This window comes from Hoplias malabaricus, chromosome 5 (genome assembly GCF_029633855.1).
Source record: "Hoplias malabaricus isolate fHopMal1 chromosome 5, fHopMal1.hap1, whole genome shotgun sequence".
Taxonomy (NCBI): Eukaryota; Metazoa; Chordata; class Actinopteri; order Characiformes; family Erythrinidae; genus Hoplias; species Hoplias malabaricus.
Window position 1 is genome coordinate 15,286,810 of NC_089804.1, and position 26,011 is coordinate 15,312,820.

General features: G+C 40.6%; 2 protein-coding genes across 6 annotated transcripts; both read right to left on the bottom strand.

Annotated features, from left to right (window-relative positions):
* Positions 1 to 16,259, bottom strand: LOC136696267 (cytochrome P450 2K4-like). Of its 5 annotated transcripts, XM_066670507.1 has the most exons (10): positions 16,137 to 16,259; positions 10,729 to 10,833; positions 7,061 to 7,223; positions 5,744 to 5,893; positions 5,168 to 5,328; positions 4,025 to 4,204; positions 2,477 to 2,618; positions 2,190 to 2,374; positions 1,912 to 2,053; positions 1 to 1,831 (listed from the first exon to the last, which is right to left on the bottom strand). In XM_066670507.1, the coding sequence occupies exons 2-10, from the start codon at positions 10,795 to 10,797 to the stop codon at positions 1,641 to 1,643; spliced, it is 1,383 nt and encodes a 460-aa protein (XP_066526604.1). In that variant the 5' UTR covers positions 10,798 to 10,833; positions 16,137 to 16,259; the 3' UTR covers positions 1 to 1,640. The 5 variants fall into 5 exon arrangements, with proteins under 5 accessions (XP_066526604.1, XP_066526603.1, XP_066526602.1 ...); XM_066670506.1 differs by lacking the exon at positions 16,137 to 16,259 and having other exon boundaries at positions 10,729 to 11,067; XM_066670505.1 differs by lacking the exons at positions 10,729 to 10,833; positions 16,137 to 16,259 and adding an exon at positions 9,101 to 9,280.
* Positions 15,795 to 25,186, bottom strand: LOC136696269 (uncharacterized). The gene is made up of 6 exons (XM_066670511.1): positions 25,094 to 25,186; positions 24,272 to 24,613; positions 21,593 to 21,934; positions 18,023 to 18,334; positions 17,538 to 17,688; positions 15,795 to 16,274 (listed from the first exon to the last, which is right to left on the bottom strand). The coding sequence occupies exons 1-6, from the start codon at positions 25,134 to 25,136 to the stop codon at positions 16,127 to 16,129; spliced, it is 1,338 nt and encodes a 445-aa protein (XP_066526608.1). The 5' UTR covers positions 25,137 to 25,186; the 3' UTR covers positions 15,795 to 16,126.
* Positions 25,187 to 26,011: the final 825 nt, after the last annotated feature.

Consider the following 26,011-nt stretch of genomic DNA (forward strand, 5'->3'; position numbering starts at 1 on the left):
CTTAGTGCATAGTGTACTGTACAGACTTGCTTTTTTAGATAAAAATAAATATATATCAGAAAATCAGGAATCAGAATACTTTGTGTTATATTTAATGTATATTATTTATTTTATTTGTAGCATACCACCACATATTATTTGAACGCAAAGCGATTTAATCATGAAGCAAAATCACTGAAAAAGCTCAGAGGTTAAACACTGGGGGCGGCACGGTGGTGCAGCAGGTTAGTGTCACAGTCACACAGTTCCAGGGACCTGCAGGTTGTGAGTTTGATTCCCGCTCCGGGTGACTGTCTGTGAGGAGTTGGTGTGTTCTCTCTGTGTCTGTGTGGGTTTCCTCCGGGTGACTGTCTGTGAGGAGTGTGGTGTGTTCTCTCTGTGTCTGTGTGGGTTTCCTCCGGGTGACTGTCTGTGAGGAGTGTGGTGTGTTCTCTCTGTGTCTGTGTGGGTTTCCTCCGGGTGACTGTCTGTGAGGAGTGTGGTGTGTTCTCCCTGTGTCTGTGTGGGTTTCCTCCGGGTGACTGTCTGTGAGGAGTGTGGTGTGTTCTCTCTGTGTCCGCGTGGGTTTCCTCCAGGTGCTCCAGTTTGCTCCCACAGTCCACGTTGGTAGGTTGATTGGCGACTCAAAAGTGACCGTAGGTGTGAGTGTGTTGCACTGTGAAGGACTGGCGCCCCCTCCAGGGTGTATTCCTGCCTTGTGCCCAATGATTCCAGGTAGGCTCTGGACCCACCCCTGAATTGGATAAGTGCTTACAGATAATGAATGGTTAAACACTGAATGTTCTCAAAAAAAAAAAAGTTTACTTTAAAAATGGCAATATTTCAGAAGAAAAAAATTTCAAAAATTTAGTGGTAGTTAAAGTAACAAGATGCAATTTGGTCAAACTTTGATTTTGACACAGTGTAAATGACATTTTCGTATAATGTTAAAGACCAAAAAAATTTAAAATAGCAATATGAGCGTTTGTTCTGATATCAGTGGTATTTAGCGCGTAGCAAGAGCAAGAAAGATGACTTTAATTGTTTGTTAAATACTTGACTTGTCTCAGACAGTTTGGGCCAATATATTTATTTGAACTTTAAATGTTCTCTTTAGGACCATAGAATACTTACTATAAAAATACTGTTTTTCTTACAATGCAGTCCATTTCCCCCAGTCACACAATGCTTCCAAACTAGGAGAATTAAGGCTAGCATATTTGTCCTCTGAGAGACATACAGCCAGCCACCACTTCACTCAGAGCTGGCTTCGACGCTAGTGTGGCACGAGCCTCCTGAAGGCTAGCAGAGGGCTCTTGTTGTGGCCTTGACGGTGCTTGGAAGCAGTGCTCACTTCCGCTTCCTCCATCTGAGGAAGGCATGGTCACTGCCTCAATAAAATTGTTGGAAGGCGCAACATGCTTGGAGGAGAACACTAACCACCCAATTCAGTTGTGTTATCTAACCCCGATGTTAGCTAACCCCAAAACTGGCTGTCATTGTGCTGAGTGACTGGGGGAAGGGGGAGAGCCACTCTACCCACACAGAAAAAAAAAGAAGGCATCACCGTTGATAGGGCAAATAAAAAGACAATAATCCCAGTCTTAAAGTGGAAGCCAAGTCATTACTGTAGCTTTCTAATCAGACAGAATGTATACGGCTTACACGATGCGGCTAACTGCACACAGCTCATGAGGGGTAGGGGTCAGGGTAGTGCCCACAACTGGTGTGAGGTCCAGCTGGTCCTCAGTCACACCCGGTGGAGGAGTGAAGTGGAAGTGTTGGAGGAGGGAGGAGAAGAAGAGGAAGAGCTCCATCTTGGCCAGGCTCTCCCCCACACAGATCCTGCGTCCTGAAAATGAACAGCAGAGGGTTTAACAGGGATTAAAACACAAAATATACAGCTCAGAAAAGCATTTCAGCATTTCATACCAGCAGAAAAGGGCAAGAAGGCATCCTTCTTAACAAATCGTCCCTGCTTATCAAGGAAGTGGGCGGGGTTAAAGGTGTGGGGGCTCTCCCACTCGTTCTCATCATTCAACACAGACGCCAACAGAGGCAGTACAGTAGTACCCTGTGTGGAAATAAACTTACAGTCCAACCGTGCACCATTAAAACACACATTTTTATTACATACAATTTTAGCAGTCACTAACAGGCCTTACTTTCTCATCTAAACATATTGAAGTCTTCACACCACACAGACTAACCTTCTTGATGAAGTAACCTTGAAAAGTAACATCACAAGTGGTAGAGTGGGGTACACCTAAAGCTGATACATCCGCCAGTCTCTGGACTTCATGGATCACTGCATCAGTGTATGGTAAGTTCTTCCTGTCCTCCATCACTGGTTGACGACCTCCAATCACTCGGTCAATCTCTTCGTGGACACGATCTGGAACCAAGAAAGCCAGGTAAGTGTGTGAAAATAACCTTTGTGTATGTGCCATTTGCTTTGGAGGTTTGAGATGTATGTTTTAGTGCTCTTCACTCTCACCCTGTATGTGTGGATACTTGGCCATAAACAGAAAGCCCCAGCGCAAGGTCGCAGCAGTTGTGTCAGTACCAGCACCAAAGAGATTGGCAACTGTGTAAAGGAGATTCTGTCTATGGAAAAAACTGTTCTTCTCTCCAGACTCCTGATCAACAGAAATTAGGCTTGAAACTTCATCAGTTCGTCATTGCCCAGTTAAAAACATGTACAGGGGTTGGACAATGAAAGTGAAACACCTGGTTTTAGACCACATTAATTTATTAGTATGGTGTAGGGCCTCCTTTCGCGGCCAATACAGTGTCAGTTCGTCTTGGGAATGACATATACAAGTCCTGCACAGTGGTCAGAGGAATTGTAAGCCATTCTTCTTGCAGGATAGTGGCCAGGTCTCTACGTGATGCTGGTGGAGGAAAACGTTTCCTGACTCGCTCCTCCAAAACACCCCAAAGTGGCTCAATAATATTTAGATCTGGTGACTGTGCAGGCCATGGGAGATGTTCAACTTCACTTTCATGTTCTCGCTGTGTGTATTGGTGCATTGTCGTCCTGATACACGGCACCGCCTTCAGGACACAATGTTTGAACCATTGGATGCACATGTTCTTACTGGTGCAATGTGCAGTTAATGAAGATTGACCACCAGGCTGCTCCACTTTAGCCATGACACCTCCTACACTACAATGACAGGTGTTTCAGTTTCATTGTCTAACCCCTGTAAATAAATATAAATATATATAATAGCAGCTTCACCGGGGAAGAAAAAAATCTTTTTAGTGGAGTCAGTGGAGATCGTGCAACATCATGAAACGTTCACACAATGTGAAGGACAACTGCCGTGAAGGACTAATGATGTATCGAAGTAAACATGATCAAAAATGGAGATACGTGTTAACTGATTAAACCATTAGAAGAACAAAGCCAGCCGAGAAAAGCCCTGAAGCATTAGCAAAAGCTTGGAAAGTAGATTATTTGACTGTTTCTGACAAAAAAAATAAAGTCCAAACTCATGTACAAACCACTTTGATGTGTTTGATTTATTATTGTTATTATTATCATATTATAATATAGAGTACACATGCCTTAGGATGTGATGGAAGTACAGGAGGTCCTCGGATTACGTCAGTCCCGAGTTACGATGTTTCGTGGTTACGACACATCTCCCATTTACTGTATACAGCCTTGTTGTGGATTTGTGTCGTAAACATCGTAATGTGAACTTCGTGTTTGGTGCGCGGCGAAAGAATACACGGTTACGCGGCTCGGGACCGAGGAGGATAGGTGTTAGATAGGATAAGTGCTTACAGTATGTTATTTACGTACAGTATGTACATATGTTCCGACTTACACCGAAAATTGGTTTACGACGCGACGTAGGAACGGATCAACGTCGTTGAGTTTCATGTTTGATTTAGCGACAGAAGTTATGTTTACTAAATCCCAATAAATAAAAGACCAAAATCTAACAAGGATTAAATAAGAGTAAACTTAAAATTACAACTTGTATTGTTTTAGTTCCCAGAAATCTCTCTATTTAGCAAAAGAAGCACGTACCTCTGCTTTCTTTTGCTGTGCAAGAAAACAATCCACCACGCCTCTGCAGTCCTGAGGGTTCAGTGACTCCTGCAGCTTCTCCACAAGTTCATTTATCTGGTTGATAACCTGCCCACGGTTTATCATGATGAGATTTCTGTTTTTTATCCAGGAGCGCAACCAGGGAAACATGTTGTACAGCTAAAGGTACACACAAGTGATAAACAGTTTGAAGTAAAATTAAATACACCACTGTTCATTCACTTATTAATTCATATTCTGTAACTACCACATCCTCATCAGGAGTTTGTACCTGGACACATTAAGCCCAAGGTAAAAACCATTAGCCAATAGGATTACCCATTCGGTCATACACTCAGACCTGTGGACAAATTCACACAGCCAATCCACTTACCCTAGGGTGAACAGATCTGAGATGGTGAAAAAGAGGACACGTCTCCTTGGGGGTGGACGACTACTGACGTGCAGACTAACCACTTAAATGTTTACAGAGAAGGTTATCAACCAATAACGGTAGCTCTACAGTCAGACCGTCCAATCAGAAGATTTTAGGCTACTTCACAACGCCCCCCCCCTCCTCACTCAAGTGAACCAATCGGAGTAGGGGAGGACGGGACTAGTTTGTGAACGAAACTTCTCGAAATTCTATGTAAGCTATGTAATTTTATAGTTCACATTAAATGACTGCCTCTCTTGCAGAGTCGTCTGAGGACTCAAAGGTCATAGAAATTCAAAATGGGTTTCCAGCCTTGCTTTCCATGGACTGAGGTTTTCATACATTTCTCTCAGTAGTGTTTAAGGTCGATGGTGAAAGACCTAACTTTTTTTGCAATCTTGAGGTGAAGTGTTCTTTTTGAGCTGTTTGACAAATCTCTCACACATTAGTGAGCTACCACTGTGCCTTGCTGCAAAGACTGAATCTTTTGGACCTTTTATATTCATCTGCTTATTGTGGAATGTTTCAGAGCTGTGGAACAGGTGTCAAATTCATTAACAAATTAACAAGTCACAGCAAACGTTTTTGTTTTACACCATAACCAATTTACACAACTGTTAAAATCTGTGGATTCAAGCAGAGTACAAATCAGGAATACAATTCTAACACTTAGATTTTCCTGTTTAATAGCAGCAGGGGCCGGGTACCTGTACAGAAGGTGATCCCATGAGCTTCATGTTTGCGCTGCTCCTGTGAACCATGTCCTGGAACACAGGATCACTGTAATCAAATCTGCTTCCATACACAATGGCCGAGATGATATTTGAAACAGCATAAGTGACTGGACCAGTATTATCAAACGGCTTTCCTGTGAGACAGAAAGCAACAACGAAGATTCCAAACATTCATAGATGTTTCTGAGGTGTACACTTTCTTTGGAAATTCATGTATACTCATTTATAAAGTTGATCACTATTCCAAACTAGTGTTAGACAGCTTAACACACTTGAACTAGAAGGTAACATCCAGTTGTTTTCATATATAATGATAGTTTCTAGGGAGTAGAACTCTAGTATTACAGCTAGTAAGGGCTGATTGGCTGGTGAGGTGATCAGAAAGTAATCAAAGAATGACAGAAAAACAGGAGAAGGCCACAAGAAAGCTGCAGTCTGTTCACTTCTGAGCCACTAAAAAGAATCAGTGACTCTCACATATTCGACTCTTACATTTTAATCCACAGGCCGAGATCCTGTGTAAAAGTTAAAAACATATGATGATATTACCTTTAAATTGCTTAAACACCTCTTTTAAATATTGTATCTCATCTATGATTCGCTCCTCACTCCCTCTCTTGCCCATCCCAAAGTCTCGAAGAGGGGAGAGAGCAAAGCGTCTCATTGCTTTCCAGTTCTCCCCATTGGAAAACAGAATTCCTGTAGGTAATCATAAACAAAATATAATCGTCTCGTTAAAAAAATAGAAGGCTAATACTGAATAACACAGGGAGAACACACCACACTCCTCACAGACAGTCACCCAGAGGAAACCCACGCAGACACAGGGAGAGCACACCACACTCCTCACAGACAGTCACCCGGAGGAAACCCACGCAGACACAGGGAGAACACACCACACTCCTCACAGACAGTCACACGGAGGAAACCTGGAGCGGGACTTGAACCCACAACCTCCAGGTCCATGGAGCTGTGTGACTGCGATGCTACCTGCTGCGCCCAGTATAATATGTTTTTTATTATTGTTGTTTTATTACATAAAACAGACAGTCACCCGGAGGAAACCCACGCAGACACAGGGAAAACACACCACACTCCTCACAGACAGTCACCCAGAGGATACCCACGCAGACACAGGGAGAACACACCACACTCCTCACAGACAGTCACCCGGAGGAAACACACACAGACACAGGGAGAACACACCACACTCCTCACAGACAGTCACCCGGAGGAAACACACGCAGACACAGGGAGAACACACCACACTCCTCACAGACAGTCACCCGGAGGAAACCCACGCAGACACAGGGAGAACACACCACACTCCTCACAGACAGTCACCCGGAGGAAACCCACGCAGACACAGGGAGAACACACCACACTCCTCACAGACGGTCACCCGGAGGAAACCCACGCAGACACAGGGAGAACACACCACACTCCTCACAGACAGTCACACCCTGGAGCTGTGTGACTGCGACGCTACCTTCTTATAATATAATATGGTTTTTATTATTATTGTTTTATTACATAAAACAAATGTAGACAGGATTTTGACATTTAAAAAACGTGGGATAAAAGGGGGGTTGTTATTCATTAAAATAGCACACTTAATTTTTCGGTATATATAGATTGACGCATTTTATGATGTATATTATATGTTTAGTACACAAGTCTCAAAGTTCAGCTGTCCCATGTTTAGTTATTTAGCTCTGGATGACTCCAACTCACTCTAAAGAAATTGGATGTGGCTCTTTTTCCAGACAATGGAGCTCCTCTCTCCCCATGCTTGACCCTATAGAATTCATGAATTCAGTTTCAAATAAGTAAATTGCTGAATGGGTTTATAAAAAGCACACTTACCATGTCCTTGGTTGAAGTCAGAAAACATAGGATTAATGTCCCTATCTTCAAACTCCTCAGCACGGTGGACCAGCGCTTGCTTCACCGTTTCATATCCAGCCAGTACCACCATTTTTTTTGGACCAAGATAAACAGTGAATATGGGTCCATATTTTTTGGACATCTTCAAACAGCAACAGAAAGAGAGATAAATAATAAATGTCACTTCTGAAGATCTCACAGAATGGGGCATTTTAAGATGGGTGACAGAATGTGAATTAAAAACTGATTCTATCTATAATTTGCTGATGGTATTCCACATATTCTACTAATTTAAATACAATTAAGTGAAATATAACTATTCAGATAGTATACTATCTCAGTATTTTTGCCTCATTATCTTGAAATAATGAGATAGTATCTCAAAATATTGACTTAGTGTCTCAAAATAAAGAGACAGAAATTTTATTCAAAATATTCATTCATTGTCTGTAAGAGCTTATCCAGTTCAGGGTCCGGAGCCTATGTGGAATCATTGGGCGCAAAACAGGAATACACTATGAAGGGGGCACCAGTCCCTTACAGAGTGACACACACTTACACATTCACTCACACCTATGGACACTACTGAGTCGCCAATGCACCTACCAACCGTGGGAGGATTTAGAAATATTGAGAAAGCAATTAACTTATTAATTAAAATAAAATTGGTGGCTTTTTTATTACTATTTTTTGTAACTTCCCTAGTAAACTAATTGTGTTTGAAGGAAGCAAAGTATTTTTTGTTGTGAACCACTCCTTGAAGTCATTGTAAGTATAATTCTCTGCAGTTTGTTTCCAGATTTTCTCCTTAATTGTGTGAATTAACATCCATACGGCTTGATAATGACTTGACATTCATTATCTGTAACCCTTATCCAGTTCAGGGTCGCGGTGGGCAAGAGACTACCTGGATTCATTGGGTTCAAGGCCGGAACACACCCTGGAGAGGGCATATTGAGTTACTGACTAACCAAACTGCAGGATAATCTCAAATATTACTGGATCGTGTGAGGGTTTTAGGCACCTGAGAAAATGAGATTAAAAAAAGATGTTTATCCGAGCAGTAAACATTGTCTTAGAAAATGCAAAAAATAACATTGTAGCAGTTAAACATCATATTCTGTGTATGGATATGTTAGTTTAACTCTTTCCAAATCTCTCCCTGTGGCAGTCCTGTATTATTTGATGTTGTACGTATGCTCGACTAAGAGAATGCCAGCACAAGGTCAGGTATTGATTCGCTTATCCATCGGGACCTTATATAAAACTGAACTTCGGGTTTACTTCAGGTTACACATGAGTGTTCTTACTGCTGAAAGGGTTTGGTTCATAATTATCCAAAGGTGTGTATACAGTTACACATTGATCAGCCATAACATTATAATTACCTCCTTGTTTCAGCTTGTACTGCCCACCCTATTACAGACATCTACCATGTTTCTCTACCTTGTAAATGCATAGTCAGAGAGAGCAGCTCATATGTTGTGTGCTGTGGCCATCCCCTAGTCCTTCATCAGAGGCCACTGGATGTTGCCCACAGGACGTTTTTGTCTGGGTATTTTTGAATGGTGCACTATCGTAAATTCAATACTGACTAAGCAATGTTAGTGTGTGTTGTGCTGTTAGGAGTGGACAAGACACAGCACTGTTGCTGGAGTTTTGAAGAGGTCTTGTATGTCCAAAACATCTGGTCTCAACCTGCACATGCATGTTTCGGCATGTTGGGGAATGTATAAACGTACATGTATGGAGTTTCAGTCAGACAAGAAAATGTAGGTTAGGAGGGGAGAGGGTTAAATATACTGATTTTTGGTGATTAGTTATAGATCAAAAACCCACTCCACTACAGAGTTGGACAAATTTTTTTCCCCTCTAGGTGACACTTTGTAATGGTCAAGTTGACCCTTGTGTGGCTGTTGTAGTTTTTTTTTTTTTTTGCAGAGCATCAGAGGATGTTTGCCAAAAGTTGCCAAGAAATAAGCAGAAACATAATGTGAATACAGCAATAAAGACACTCACCGAGCACAGAGAAACGTAAAGTCTCTTAAAGTCAAGATCTAGTATGTTTCCAATGATAGGCAGTGGCTTTGGTCCTGGAGGTTCTTTCAGTTTTTTCTGAGAGCTGGAGCGACTGAAGAGGAGCATCACAACTGGCAGAAGCATCAGCACAGCACAAAGCAGAACATTCACCAAAGACATTGCTGAATAGAATGTTGTGCCAAGTGTAGGGAACAGGACCAACAACTCTGGCAACAAGTGGCATTAAATGGGAGTGAAATGCTTTAAAACAAGTGTCCATAGGGAGTGGCCTGTCTGGGGTGGAGCTATGTTCAAAAGAGCAATAGGATAAAGCTTGCTTCACCCACTGAAAGATTATTGGTTCCTCTCGGATCATGTAGTTATAGTTTTCACTGAGGACTTTTAACTTTACTACATCACTCGAACACAGCAGCTGTCCTTCACATTGTGTGAAAAATTCATGATGAATGAACCAATAGAAATGCTCCAAAATGACATGGATTCAAATACTTTCACATAGACGTCCACTGAAAGTTAAGAAGGATCTTTCCTCCTCTAAAGTTACTATTTTGGGAGATGCTTTTTAATTTGACAGTGACAGTATGTGCCTTTTTCACTTGATTCGTTGTGGTTGCCAGTGTTACAGTGATAAGGCCCTAAATAAAACAAACTGAACCCAAAGAACTGAGCTTCAGATCGATCACAGAGGAACTTATATCTTGGTTTATATTCTACTCAATGTTTTACTTTCTGTTGAGCAAAGTCCACACTCAGAAAAAAGATACAGTAGCGGTACATACATTAAAGGTACAACAGTGTTTTAAAGTCCAGTTGTGTGCCCTAAATGTACATTACACTTTCTTCTCTAGAAAGAGCAGTGAATATTTGTAAGTTTTCATTATAGAAGTGTGTCAAATAAAAAACACACTATAAGTGAGTGACCACAACAATGTGTTCTCCCTGCCACACGCTGTGAAAGGGCCAAAGATTTTAATATGGTGTGTAGTTCCTTAGCAAAACAGTCCTGGTCAAAGTCAGTAGAAATAAAAGAGAGCATCTCTGTAAATTCATCAATAACACCAGCGCTGTACACAGTTACTTGTAATATCTGTGGTGTCCTGTTCAGAACTCCAGAGAGGCACTCAAATGTTGTGAAGTCACCAAATGATAACTTCTTGCACTGGAAAGGACCATGGAACAGAGCGGCTACACCTCCACCTTTTCTACTGGCACGAGATGCATTTAAAAAATGAAAGTGTGGAGGAGACGACTGCATTAAGACAGTTGCAGCACTGCATTCATTTAGTAAAGTCTCAGTTAAAAGTATAAAATCAAGCCCATGTGCTGTAATAAAATCATTAATTAAGTGTGATTTAAGGACTGGTGCCCCCTCCAGGGTGTATTCCCGCCTTGTGCCCAATGATTCCAGGTAGGCTCTGGACCCACCACGACCCTGAACTGGATAAGGGTTACAGATAATGAATGAATGAAAAAAGTGTGATTTGTTTGTGAGAGATCTGATATTTAAAAGAGCTCACTTTGTAACTCGTGCACTTTGCCACAGAATCTCACACATTTCATATGTGTTGAATACATTTTATATGTGGGCTACATTCACAGTGTCTGACCTGAACTCCCCGTTCTTTCCCTCTCTGACGAGTACTGGAGAGGGTCCAAGCTTGTACTGTTGACATCATCACTGCAGCAGACCCGAAATAGAAGCCAAAGAGCTCCTGAACAAAGAGAAAAGGGAAGAAGAGCTGTAAAAAGCAAAAGACAAACATTCATTCATTATCTGTAACCCTTATCCAGTTTAGGGTCACGGTGGGTCCAGAGCCTACCTGGAATCATTGGGCACAAGGCGGGAATACACCCTGGAGGGGGCGCCAGTCCTTCACAGGGCAACACACACACTCACACCTACGGACACTTTTGAGTCGCCAATCCACTTACCAACGTGTGTTTTTGGACTGTGGGAGGAAACCGGAGCACCCGGAGGAAACCCACACAGACACAGGGAGAACACACCACACTCCTCACAGACAGTCACCCTGAGGAAACCCACACAGACACAGGGAGAACACACCACACTCCTCACAGACAGTCACCCGGAGGAAACCCCCACGGACACAGGGAGAACACACCACACTCCTCACAGACAGTCACCTGGAGGAAACCCACACAGACACAGGGAGAACACACCAACTCCTCACAGACAGTCACCCGAAGCATAAATCGAACCCACAACCTCCAGGCCCTCCAGGCCTGGAGCTGTGTAACTGCGACACTACCTGCTGCGCCACCGTGCCGCCCTAACATGTAGGAACTATTTTTCCTTAAAACAAGGTGTGACCACAGCAGTTACTAGAAATCCCATTTGATTTCTAATTGAGATATTAAACCCCAGAAATCCTAATATGACCACGATGATTACGAAACGAAGCACAGTTTCTGTGGTCTCTTCAGTCTCTATTCTCAACCTGATCTCACTGATGTTTTTACACCGGTTCTGGAAGATTTTCAGTCAACAACATTAGACAGAATACATAAATATGTGCTACATGCTGCTTTTATTTATGTTTTTATTGATTAGTTTTAGATTTACATTTACATTTACCTATGTTAGCTAGTTATACTAATTATGATATCCCCTCACAAATCTCTGAATACCTCTTTAGAAAATAAACATGAGAAAGTCTCCTGGAAAATCTGAATCTATAATTTGGTAAAAATGCCTATAACATTTATAACAAACTGACTTTCTGTTTTGTGGCTGTTCTCAGACGTCCAAACAGTTATGGATCAATATTAAACAATTAAAGCAAGCACTGGTGAATCATTCAGAGGAATTTGAGGACAGAGATATTAACCCTATATCCTCTGACTACAACCAAGGATATGGTAAGAAATCAACACCTTAAAAAAGATGTAAAAAAGAATATTTTTTTGCAGGTTTCCATTCTTTTACCCATTCCCAACGCTGTGTAAATCATATCCGCACACATTAGATAACCTTATATATGGCTCATAAAAAGAATGATATATTTAAATTCAGCTTTATTTGCATTATTAACAAAGAACATGTAACTACAGGGCAGTTTTTCCATTTTCTGCATAGTGTAGGAAGTCTGTTTTCCAATGGGAAGATCTAGAAAGATCTGAGACACTGCTTTCTTTCTGCTCTTCGAGACATTGGGACGGGAAAGATTGTGAGTAAGTAGAAAATCATGGAAGAGACACAATATTTGAGAGAAGTGTTTGGACGGGTTAAAGGTAACGCCATGTCACAGACTCTACTGTGTGTCATGTTTTAGAATTTCCAACAAATTCAGTACAGAAATGTGGAATTTCATAATATTCCTATGCCATTCTGTCACTGTGAGATGTCTGTTTATGTATCGTTTGTCGTGGAATAAACCATTTTCTTCAGGTTATAAAAGGTTGTATTAAAAGTTGTATGTTTAATGATAAGTGGAATGCTAAAATGGTTTTGACCAACTTGGTTGGTCATGCTGCTAGATCCGGCAAATCATACCCTAAACTTATTACCAAGAAAATGTGAGCTACCAGCTTAACCATTCCACCAGTCTGAACTTGCCAGACTGGAGATTTCTTCAGGGATATTAGATATTATGGATTAGACAGTAAAATACTTTAGAAAAGGTTTTTAAACAATCATCAGGATGTTAATGACTGCTTACTGCTTTACAGGGCAGTCATTTGATTCCACAAAGCCAGTGAATTACGCTGTTTCAAATATCATCTCAGCCATTGTGTACGGGAGCAGATTTAAATACACTCAGCCAGCGTTCCAAGACATGGTTACCCGGGGCAATGACAACCTCTAGCTTTTTGGATAAGCTTCTGGGAAATATAATAATGACTGTAATAGTAATACATGTTAATACATGCCTATGTGTATGGTTCTAGCTGTACAACATGTGTCCTTGGCTTTGTTCTTATTTAAAGGACAGGAAACCCATCATGATAAACCATGGGAAGTGTGGGCAAATGGACAAGCTGCAAAAGACACTGAACCCTCAGGAGCATGGTGCATGGTGGGGCATGGTGGATTGTTTTCTTGTACCGTAAAAGAATGCACAGGTGTACCACTCTTGGGCTGAACACAACTTCAAGTAAAGGAATGCTGACTTACAATTTTCATAGGAATTTAAATAGACATTTCCAGTTCAGCTGATGGTAACACACACAACAGCATACATCCACACAGTGGTTAATATTTTAACATATCAACATGGATTTAAGGTGTATTCTTCTCTGTATTCTTCCTACTCAGAGATGGTCATTTGAACCTCAGTTTTATAAGTTTTAAGCCGCCCTCACCCTAAACATTTGCAGTTTGTCTCGCTTTGTGAAGTTTGTAGGGGAGGAAGATTGTCAAAGTAGCCAGTCAATTTTGAGTAGCAGTAGTTAACAAATCAGCTAACTCACTCAAAACAACAACAACAACAACAACAACAAAAAAAAAAAAAATCCAACCTCTTGACTGTGTACAGCCTTGCATTTATGCATTATTTTATAATCAGCTCAGACCATGATTATATAATATTTCACATTTGTGCACAGCTGGTTTCCTCCATTTTTATTTACAGTACTGCTGTACATGCCCTGCCCCTTTCACAATCACTGCAGCCAGAACAAAAGTTGGCACAAGGTTTCCGTGAAATTTATTTACCCTCGGTGCCTGCAGCTGGAATTGAGAAATGGGATTCCTCTCACACAATTTCACTGACAAACGTCTAGAGTGACTTTGGCATCAGGTGTCCATTCATGACTAGAGCCTCACACATTCATTCATTCATTCATTATCTGTAAGCGCTTATCCAGTTCAGGGTTGCGGTGTGTCCAGAGCCTACCTGGAATCATTGGGTGCAAGGTGGGAATACACTCTGGAGGGGGCGCCAGTCCTTCACAGGGCAACACACACAGTCACACATTCACTCACACACTCACACCTACGGACACTTTTGAGTCGCCAATCCACCTACCAACGTGTGTTTTTGGACTGTGGGAGGAAACCGGAGTATCCGGAGGAAACCCACGCAGACACAGGGAGAACACACCAACTCCTCACAGACTGTCACCCGGAGGAAACCCACGCAGACACAGAGAGAACACACCACACTCCTCACAGACAGTCACCTGGAGGAAACCCACGCAGACACAGAGAGAACACAACACACTCCTTACAGTCACCTGGAGGAAACCCAAGCAGACACATAGAGAGAACACAACACACTCCTTACAGTCACCTGGAGGAAACCCACGCAGACACAGAGAGAACACAACACACTCCTTACAGTCACCTGGAGGAAACCCACGCAGACACAGAGAGAACACACCACACTCCTCACAGACAGTCACCTGGAGGAAACCCACGCAGACACAGAGAGAACACAACACACTCCTTACAGTCACCTGGAGGAAACCCAAGCAGACACAGAGAGAACACAACACACTCCTTACAGTCACCTGGAGGAAACCCACGCAGACACAGAGAGAACACAACACACTCCTTACAGTCACCTGGAGGAAACCCAAGCAGACACAGAGAGAACACAACACACTCCTTACAGTCACCTGGAGGAAACCCACGCAGACACAGGGAGAACACACCACACTCCTCACAGACAGTCACCTGGAGGAAACCCACACAGACACAGAGAGAACACAACACACTCCTTACAGTCACCTGGAGGAAACCCAAGCAGACACAGAGAGAACACAACACACTCCTTACAGTCACCTGGAGGAAACCCACGCAGACACAGAGAGAACACAACACACTCCTTACAGTCACCTGGAGGAAACCCACGCAGACACAGGGAGAACACACCACACTCCTCACAGACAGTCACCTGGAGGAAACCCACGCAGACACAGAGAGAACACAACACACTCCTTACCGTCACCTGGAGGAAACCCACGCAGACACAGAGAGAACACACCACACTCCTCACAGACTGTCACCCGGAGGAAACCCACACAGACACAGAGAGAACACACCACACTCCTCACAGACAGTCACCTGGAGCAGGAATCAAACCAACAACCTCCAGGCCCCTGGAGCTTTGTGACTGCGACAGCACCTGCTGCGCCACCGTGTCGCCCCGAGCCTCACACATGGCTCTTTAAATAAAGCTTCTCAGTGGTTTTAGATAATTCCTCTCAGAATCCTCATTTTGGCAAATACTCCTTTCTGTTTTACATGATGGCCAATCTTTTCGGTGCTGGAACTGACACAACAAATGAAACTCTGCGTTGGGGTCAGTGTTCTGCTGAAGCACACGCACTGGGCCACCCACATGATGTAAAAGATGACATGAAAACAGGAAAAATAAAATATCCAAGATGTTTTGGAGGTACGCAATATTAGGTAGACTAAGGGAACGTGTTCAATCCACGTGGTCCCCATGAAGGTGTACTGGCTGAGAGAGGGTGTGAGGTTGCAAGTATGCATAATGGGACACAACCGTTATGGTCCCATGACATGGCTTTCAAACCTTCTTCAGTACGATATCAAAACAGCAGAATTCCCGGCAAAAAGCATCAGAACATTATTGTACCCATTTGTATATAAATGTGTTTATTTGTCATTAAATATAACTTATATTTTACTGTTATTGTACATATATATTATTTAAAAGCATAAAAATATGAAACATTAGCTTAAATAAAAACACCTTTAACCTTTTAAAGCCTTGTGTTAGTTGTATTTAATGTCCTTATGTCTTACTAGCGTAATGTCAGCCATTTTCTCCACTTAATATCTCTGTGTTATTTTAAACAAAGCTGACCCACACTGTGGAGCATAAACTGGTTCCATCCAGGACTTCAAAGCAATTTGATTCTGTATCTTGGGAGAGGCAGAAACACAAATTTGAAATAATATTGTTTTCTAAAGTATTGGTGTAAACACAAGCTTTAAAGGTAAACCATGGGAATTAGATTCATCTATAAGCCCTGAATACATTATAAGTAAAGTTTAGCCCTGGTTAAAAACGTCTAGCCGCACTTGTGGTGTTTGTGAGAATCTCTGTGTTCACTGGATCTGATCCATGTGCATGTGTGCACCACAGCAATGGGGATGATCATCGTAACGAAGAGAGTCCAGCGAATAACATCATACCACAGCGGCACTCCTGACCATGACCTGAAAATCACAGAGATATCAAGAATTTTTTATAGTTTCAGAAAATGTATTATTTAATCATATCCCATTTTTCAAAAAAGAGAAAAAAGACTTTGTGAAATCTGTAGCACACTACACACTATTTTCCCTTTACTGTTGTCTGATAGTTGCTAAATGCTGAATTATACATTGACCACTTGCTCATTCAACATTTATTCTGAAATAAAGATGTAGCCTATTAGGAGTTTGTTCCTTCTTTGGCAGTCTTTACTCTTCTATGAGTATAAGGCTATGGATGTTGGAATATTGCTGTGAGGATTTAATATAGATACTTTTGATATTAAAAAAGTATACATTGTAAAGAGCATTGTAAAAGGAAGGGGGGGTACATGAGCTTTGCCTTGAGTAAACAAGGACTACTGACGTGCAGACTGACCAATTAAATGTTTACAGAGAAGGTTATCGACCAATAACGGTAGCTCTACAGATTTTAGGCTACTTCACCACGCCCCCTTCTCACTCAAGCGAACCAATCGGAGTAGGGGAGGGCGGGACTAGTTTGTGAACGAAACTTCTCGAAGTTCTATGTAAGCGCTAGAAAAACAAAATCCCGGACGGTTGTGAAATTCCGCCCGGACATTTTTTAAGTCTAAAAAAGATGACGTCCGCTCACCCTACTATATTCGTTCTGTTATTTGTTCCAGAACTGCATTTAAACAATATGGAATGATTGAAATATATTATTTGGTGTTATTTGATTTTTAACGACTCCATCCATGGCAGATAACGCCCATTTTAGTGAAGTCACATTTGGCAACATTGCAGTTCTCTCTGGTTTGTTTACATTCAGATGTTCAGTGTCTTTTAAGGTGGAACAGGACTTGAGGAGAAAAACAACTGTTGTTTGTACATGGCTAAAATGTAACTAAGCGGGTTGTTTTTCACTGTTTGGATGGCCACAGAAACTTACTTCAGTTGTTTAGTTTGGCATCACTTTAGAGAACGCTATGTTTAATTTTATGCAGTTTGCAGAGGAAAGAGTCTTTTCTCCTGAATATATAGTGGGTTCCTTTCTGAACACCCCTGTTCTAGAGGGTCTTTTTTACAACCCCAAAATATTACACAATGTTTACTAAAGTGATTCTTTATAAGTTTTTTTTTTTTTAAATAAAGAGCAACGCGGGAGAGTGAACTCACTTGGTAGTTGTCATGTTTGTTTAAGTTCCTGACAATGGCTGATTCATAAAGTAGAGAACAGTTTCTGAAGAAAATGACTGTACCCACCTGAGAAGGAAGTCCACCAAAGTTTCATTAGCGTGAAGTGTGATGTTTTCATATCCACCGGTCTGTGTTTCAAAGCTGGAAACTTCCACTGTGGTCATGGCAGTAGTGGTGGGTGTGAGTGTAGTTGTCCTACAGTCGTAGCTATCAACAGCTGAAAGGGAGGAGACCAGAAACCCTGTATTACATTTTGAACGTAGTGATCTGTGATTTTGGGCAGTGTGCACTCTGTAGTGAGGTCAGGCTTATGTTGGCTGATCAGTTCTGCGTTACAAAAGCCACTCCAACCTATACCTAACAAACTGGATGAGAAATCAGTTCCACTGCCCCACCGCCCAGCACTTGAGGGCATCTGTCAGCAAATGGGAGCACCTGGAACTAGCTGCATTACGTTATGTAGTGTAGGAGGAAAAATTGGCCTGTTAATGCAAATACAAATGGAGTATTTCTAATAAATAGGCTGATGAATACATGTGCACATGACTGACCTTCAGATGTGAGTGAATAAACACAGTTCTCGTGTCCAGGCTGCAGGACCTGACAGAAGACATCCTCACTGAACTGTCTGCTGATGGTGTTATGGGCAGAGCAGACGAAGACCGCGTCCTGAGTCAGAAAGGCACAGTCCAGGTGGAGATTGGGGACACTCTGTAAGAGTTCAGCTTCAGAATAATTCCTTCTGTACCAGCTGTACTGGGCATTAGTGCCTCTCTCGCTCCTGCAGGTCAGTGTCAGCGGCTGACCCTTGCAAGTCAGCAAAGGAGAGCCCACTGGTCGTACATGTGGCCTGCTCACTGCTTCTGGAATTCACGACAGCAAAGAAGCCAAGCTCATTAGAGATGTATAAGTGAGGTAGGACATAATAAATGCAAGGCCCATATATTTAATACAGTAATTACAAAACTACAATAAAAAAGTGATTATAAAGTGACTTAATTTTACGTTATTTACTGTAAAATTACAACAGTTTCCGTAAAATGACACAAGAGTGAGAGAATGATTAAATTAAAATGATATGTTATAGAAAAATAAAAATTAAACTTAGTTGTTCACCACATAAAATAGAAGCAGTTCCTTTATTGAGTCAAAAGGAAAAAAATATAAGCTGAAATGTATTGTTGTTCTGCTGTGTGTCACCATGTACAGCCTGAGATAGTCATTCAGCCGTCAGCGCTGTTGGGTCAAATTTGGTGACCGTTTGTCCGATCATGTCAGATGTCTGTATGTGTTAATGTCACAGACGGTCAGGGCACCTAAAGCTAGTAGGAGTGTGGCTCACAGTGCTGATCTGGAAGTAGAGCTATATCTCTGAATATGCAGTGATATGAAACGAATGAGTTTGCAAGACACAGTGTTGGCTTGTGGGTGTCATGGTTTGCTCCTCGTCCTGTGCTTTAGTCACTTAATCCTTGCTCTGTTTTGGTGCTTTTCCACTGCATGGTGCTCAGCTGTACTTGGCTGGAGCTGGATGTGCAACAAGGAACAACAAACTCTATTGCTCTTTGAGAACTACGGCACAAAGCCATGTTTAGTCTTCAAAAAAGCCCCAAAAAACTAAAATTACAGAGAAATACATGATGGGTTAACAGCGCTTACTGTTACCACCAGCATTGTTGTGGTTTCCAAAGCGTGCTGTTGCCATTAGAGATACACACACACACAAAGCTATATTACTCGAGGGAAGTGGCCAAATATTTTGTTGTTGAACTTTAAAATATAAACAAATACTTTTTAGCAAGAACTCTAAAAAATGCTTTTATGGCCAGTTTTTTTTCCATTCAACATTTGGTACTAAACAATGATAATAAATAACAATTGCAGTTCCTGACTCTTTATGATGAGAAAAACCTGTTATTTTCTGCACATTCCAAAACAAAACTGAAGCATTCAAGTTACAAATTTACACCAGAAACTTATTATCGTAACAGGTATCAACAGGATTACATTTTATACCGTTTAGAATTAATATACACTTGATAAAAGAGCAGGGCACCACTGGGAACCAGGCATGTCTTTGTACAAATACATACATTTTATTTAAATGTCTGACGAATGAAACAGTGCTGAATGTAATATGATTTTCAGCCTTGTTCCTCTCTGTGTTTGTGGCTTTAATTATCCAGAGAATTCACGTAAAGTTAAACACAAAGCTGTAACACATAAGAAAATCAGTAAATATCTTGTGTGTCTGTGTATTCGTGTTGTTACAAGAACAGACGAGGACTTTCAGTCTTGTAGAATATAAGGCAGGAAATGACTGATGGGTCACAGAAATGCCTCCACGCAACAAGAAGTGGAGTACAACTCTGTTGTGTTGAACGGAGATCAGCTGACTACTTTGAATGTTGTTTATATCGTAGTGTGTCAAGGGTCTGTTCTCAGCTCTGCCGCCTGAACACTTCAACCCTCGCACCCTTGAATGTAATCAAAGTGCACAATTTAATGAAGGGTTTAGGGCAAGAATTGGGGCAGAAAGAAAAATCCCACACATATTTACGGCTTAGAAATCTTGGCTGGATTTAGTTTTGTTAGGTCCCAAAATGAGGAAATGTCCGGTGTAAAGAGGACGTATGGTCACCCTACATTTTGTGTGTGTGTGCACAGATATGGATTGGCACTCTGTCCTGGGTGAAAACCTAGTGCCCGATGCAGTCCTCCAGGTGGACGGTCGTTTCTGGTCGAGAGTACGCTGTGCGCGTTTGGCTGCCGCTTCTCGCCAGTGTGTGTGTGTGTGTGGATTGAGTGTTCTGAGTGTTCTGAGCAGTGTGGATTGTAAAGCGTCTTTGGGTGTCTAGAAAGGCGCTATATAAGTGTAACGATAGATAGAGAGATAGATTTTCCCCGCTAGGTTCAGACTGAGATAATATTTAATACACCATCAAAGTGAATACACTTTTATATATATATATATATAGTTATGGGTTCGATTCCCGCTCCAGGTGACTGTCTGTGAGGAGTGTGGTGTGTTCTCCCTGTGTCTGCGTGGGTTTCCTCCGGGTGACTGTCTGTGAGGAGTGTTACCCTGTGAAGGACTGGCGCCCCCTCCAGGGTGTATTCCCGCCTTGCGCCCAATGATTCCAGGTAGGCTCTGGACCCACTGCGATGATGAACTGGATAAGGGTTACAGACAATGAATGAATGAATGAATGAATGAATATCAGTTAACCCTTTAAAGCCTTACACACGAAATAATAATACAATAAAACAGATTAATTAGAAAATAACACATTATGTGGCCCTTTAAATAAAAATCTAAATGTTGTTCCTTTATAAATTTTGGATTTGGATCATATCATTTCTGTATAAATCATATTTAGGCATTTACCAATATTTTTTCCTTTAACTGGTCTTTCCTTTAGTTCACTGCATCAGTAAAAACTGTTTTTTTTTTCTTAATTTCGACTCATTTCAATTAAACAATCGATATCAAATGATTGTCTCTGTTCTTTACAGGAAACATATCACTGACCCGATGAGAAACACTGCTCCAGAGGTCCTTGACCTGTTAGTACTCTGTTCTTCTCTCTGACCTTTTTTTATTTTAAATACAAATCTGCACAGCCGTGTTTCCATATTTAGAGGAACTACAGTTGTTTCTGTTACTGTGAATCTGTCTCACAAAACCGACAACACATTTTACACACAAAGGCTTTTGGAAAACTATAAATAAATTTTTGTTTCATAAAAATACTTTTTTCTGCTGTAAAGAACATAGAATTTTCTTTTATTTATTAATAATTCTATAATTTATTAAAATTTATGAGCATTTCACAGGTAGAACACACTACATCAATGAAATGGAACAAAAACGCTTAGTTTTACTACAAGTAACGCCATTCAAATCACACCTGGAATTGAGAGTTTCTCCTGTGTTTTCATGAAGAACAGTTGTGTAATAGTTTGTTAAACACATGGAAATGCTTCCACTTCATTCACGGTTCAGTAGAGAGCTCAGAACACTTTTCCAAAAAGGATAAAAGTTTGATTCTGTGTTCCTCTTCATTAGATGACAAAAGAGCCTTTAGCTTTATAGGGTTAAATAAAGACATAAAACTCACCTTCTGTCACTTTAACCTGGATCATAAACATGATATCCGCATATATTTTATCAATTCCAACCCAGTAGATGCCGGTGTCGCTGAGCTGGAGTCCTGTCATTTGAACATGCAGACCTCTGTACAGACCTCTGTACACTGCATCAGTGATCCGCGCTCGACTCCTGTACTCAGCTTTCATGAAGCCGTCGGTGTCCATCAATATCTCACAAGTGCTCCTTGACTCCCCGAGGCACAAGTACTTCTTACTGAAGCGGTATTTTGTGTCGTATGTGCAGGCGACATTGATTGTTTGTCCGACTGTGGCACTGAACATATGTTGGTGGCATTGTAGCTGTGCATTAACTGGTGGAAGGAAGCAAAGGAGAAAAAAATCTATTCATATATAAATGTGTCTATTTAATACTGAAATATTTAAAAACTGTATAGATCTGAAAAAAATAAAGGATTCTCTGCAATATTTAAAAGGGTTCAAAACTGTACCAAAATATTAATGAAAAATGAGGTCTACATGCTTTTATAGTCACCGCTAAAATATTTGTTTTGTAACTGTGGTGGAACAACTTATAGTGCTACATATGACCGTTCTTTACAAAATCTTATAAAAGAAGCCCACCTTCACATACAAAAATATTTTACCTAAGCTTTCAAATATATCTGTTGATGGTTTTATACAGAATTCTTATTTTAAAGAATGTAATTCACAAAAAGAAAGTAAAGGCACGTAACAATCTGCATTTCCTTTCTGATAGGAGCTAGATGTGTGAAGAGAACTTCATGAAACTTACAGGGGTTATATACACAAACCAGTAAAGAAAAACTCACCCTGAGACACAAGCAGCAGGTACAGGACCCTCATCGTGTTCATTATATTGTCCTTTGTGCGTTCTTACACAGGATGTCAACTACAACCGTGCTGTGGTTTTCAAATGGTCTTCACTGACAGTAAAAGCCTCGTGAATTTATTGTAACAGCCTCTTTGTTAAGTAAGGGGCAGTGTATAACGTATTCACACATTCTTTCAGAAGAAACAAACAAAACAAAAAAACCAAAGTCTAAACCATGGAGCAATTATTTCTTTCTTTCTTTCTTTCTTTCTTTCTTATTCTTATTAACAGTTTTTCATTAGCTGGTTTGCTGTATGGTCTTTGACATGAGGGACACTGTTCTTTTGACCTCAGGCAAAAGAAAGTATTGTGGTCTGTGCGATCCTTCACCATGAAAGTTAATTAGTGCCTGAGACCTCCTGAACCAGTGGAAATGTTGGTTATGTTGTGCCTTCAATGAGCCTTTCATATTTTTGAGACAGATTTGAGACAATGAATTTAGCCAAATGCACATTTTCCCCACACATTCTGTCATGTCCAATGCTATGTTCACAGGGCCATTAAAAAAATTCCACAGTAAAATATCTTCATCTTCAGGATATCAATATTCTGTTATATTGTGACTATAGTGAGTGTTTTTCAGATTTTTGAGACACTTTGAAAATAAAGAGATAATATCCGCGGAAGGAAGCTAAACGTGTAGTTTTTCCACGGTGTGGAAGTTGTTCGTATTTCGCCATCTAGCGGCGACAGAATGTAACTAGTGCACCATTTAAGGTGAAAGAGAAAATCCAAATGAATCGATTGAGGAGTGTTACCCTGTGAAGGACTGGCGCCCCCTCCAGGGTGTATTCCCGCCTTGCGCCCAATGATTCCAGGTAGGCTCTGGACCCACTGCGATGATGAACTGGATAAGGGTTACAGACAATGAATGAATGAATGAATGAATGAATATCAGTTAACCCTTTAAAGCCTTACACACGAAATAATAATACAATAAAACAGATTAATTAGAAAATAACACATTATGTGGCCCTTTAAATAAAAATCTAAATGTTGTTCCTTTATAAATTTTGGATTTGGATCATATCATTTCTGTATAAATCATATTTAGGCATTTACCAATATTTTTTCCTTTAACTGGTCTTTCCTTTAGTTCACTGCATCAGTAAAAACTGTTTTTTTTTTCTTAATTTCGACTCATTTCAATTAAACAATCGATATCAAATGATTGTCTCTGTTCTTTACAGGAAACATATCACTGACCCGATGAGAAACACTGCTCCAGAGGTCCTTGACCTGTTAGTACTCTGTTCTTCTCTCTGACCTTTTTTTATTTTAAATACAAATCTGCACAGCCGTGTTTCCATATTTAGAGGAACTACAGTTGTTTCTGTTACTGTGAATCTGTCTCACAAAACCGACAACACATTTTACACACAAAGGCTTTTGGAAAACTATAAATAAATTTTTGTTTCATAAAAATACTTTTTTCTGCTGTAAAGAACATAGAATTTTCTTTTATTTATTAATAATTCTATAATTTATTAAAATTTATGAGCATTTCACAGGTAGAACACACTACATCAATGAAATGGAACAAAAACGCTTAGTTTTACTACAAGTAACGCCATTCAAATCACACCTGGAATTGAGAGTTTCTCCTGTGTTTTCATGAAGAACAGTTGTGTAATAGTTTGTTAAACACATGGAAATGCTTCCACTTCATTCACGGTTCAGTAGAGAGCTCAGAACACTTTTCCAAAAAGGATAAAAGTTTGATTCTGTGTTCCTCTTCATTAGATGACAAAAGAGCCTTTAGCTTTATAGGGTTAAATAAAGACATAAAACTCACCTTCTGTCACTTTAACCTGGATCATAAACATGATATCCGCATATATTTTATCAATTCCAACCCAGTAGATGCCGGTGTCGCTGAGCTGGAGTCCTGTCATTTGAACATGCAGACCTCTGTACAGACCTCTGTACACTGCATCAGTGATCCGCGCTCGACTCCTGTACTCAGCTTTCATGAAGCCGTCGGTGTCCATCAATATCTCACAAGTGCTCCTTGACTCCCCGAGGCACAAGTACTTCTTACTGAAGCGGTATTTTGTGTCGTATGTGCAGGCGACATTGATTGTTTGTCCGACTGTGGCACTGAACATATGTTGGTGGCATTGTAGCTGTGCATTAACTGGTGGAAGGAAGCAAAGGAGAAAAAAATCTATTCATATATAAATGTGTCTATTTAATACTGAAATATTTAAAAACTGTATAGATCTGAAAAAAATAAAGGATTCTCTGCAATATTTAAAAGGGTTCAAAACTGTACCAAAATATTAATGAAAAATGAGGTCTACATGCTTTTATAGTCACCGCTAAAATATTTGTTTTGTAACTGTGGTGGAACAACTTATAGTGCTACATATGACCGTTCTTTACAAAATCTTATAAAAGAAGCCCACCTTCACATACAAAAATATTTTACCTAAGCTTTCAAATATATCTGTTGATGGTTTTATACAGAATTCTTATTTTAAAGAATGTAATTCACAAAAAGAAAGTAAAGGCACGTAACAATCTGCATTTCCTTTCTGATAGGAGCTAGATGTGTGAAGAGAACTTCATGAAACTTACAGGGGTTATATACACAAACCAGTAAAGAAAAACTCACCCTGAGACACAAGCAGCAGGTACAGGACCCTCATCGTGTTCATTATATTGTCCTTTGTGCGTTCTTACACAGGATGTCAACTACAACCGTGCTGTGGTTTTCAAATGGTCTTCACTGACAGTAAAAGCCTCGTGAATTTATTGTAACAGCCTCTTTGTTAAGTAAGGGGCAGTGTATAACGTATTCACACATTCTTTCAGAAGAAACAAACAAAACAAAAAAACCAAAGTCTAAACCATGGAGCAATTATTTCTTTCTTTCTTTCTTTCTTTCTTTCTTATTCTTATTAACAGTTTTTCATTAGCTGGTTTGCTGTATGGTCTTTGACATGAGGGACACTGTTCTTTTGACCTCAGGCAAAAGAAAGTATTGTGGTCTGTGCGATCCTTCACCATGAAAGTTAATTAGTGCCTGAGACCTCCTGAACCAGTGGAAATGTTGGTTATGTTGTGCCTTCAATGAGCCTTTCATATTTTTGAGACAGATTTGAGACAATGAATTTAGCCAAATGCACATTTTCCCCACACATTCTGTCATGTCCAATGCTATGTTCACAGGGCCATTAAAAAAATTCCACAGTAAAATATCTTCATCTTCAGGATATCAATATTCTGTTATATTGTGACTATAGTGAGTGTTTTTCAGATTTTTGAGACACTTTGAAAATAAAGAGATAATATCCGCGGAAGGAAGCTAAACGTGTAGTTTTTCCACGGTGTGGAAGTTGTTCGTATTTCGCCATCTAGCGGCGACAGAATGTAACTAGTGCACCATTTAAGGTGAAAGAGAAAATCCAAATGAATCGATTGCTCATCCTTGGTGTCCCGGATGTGGACTCTGAATCGATTACTCATCCTTGGTGTCCCGGATGTGGACTCTGCTTTTTTCACTCGTATTTTGTATCTGAATTTCGTTTGT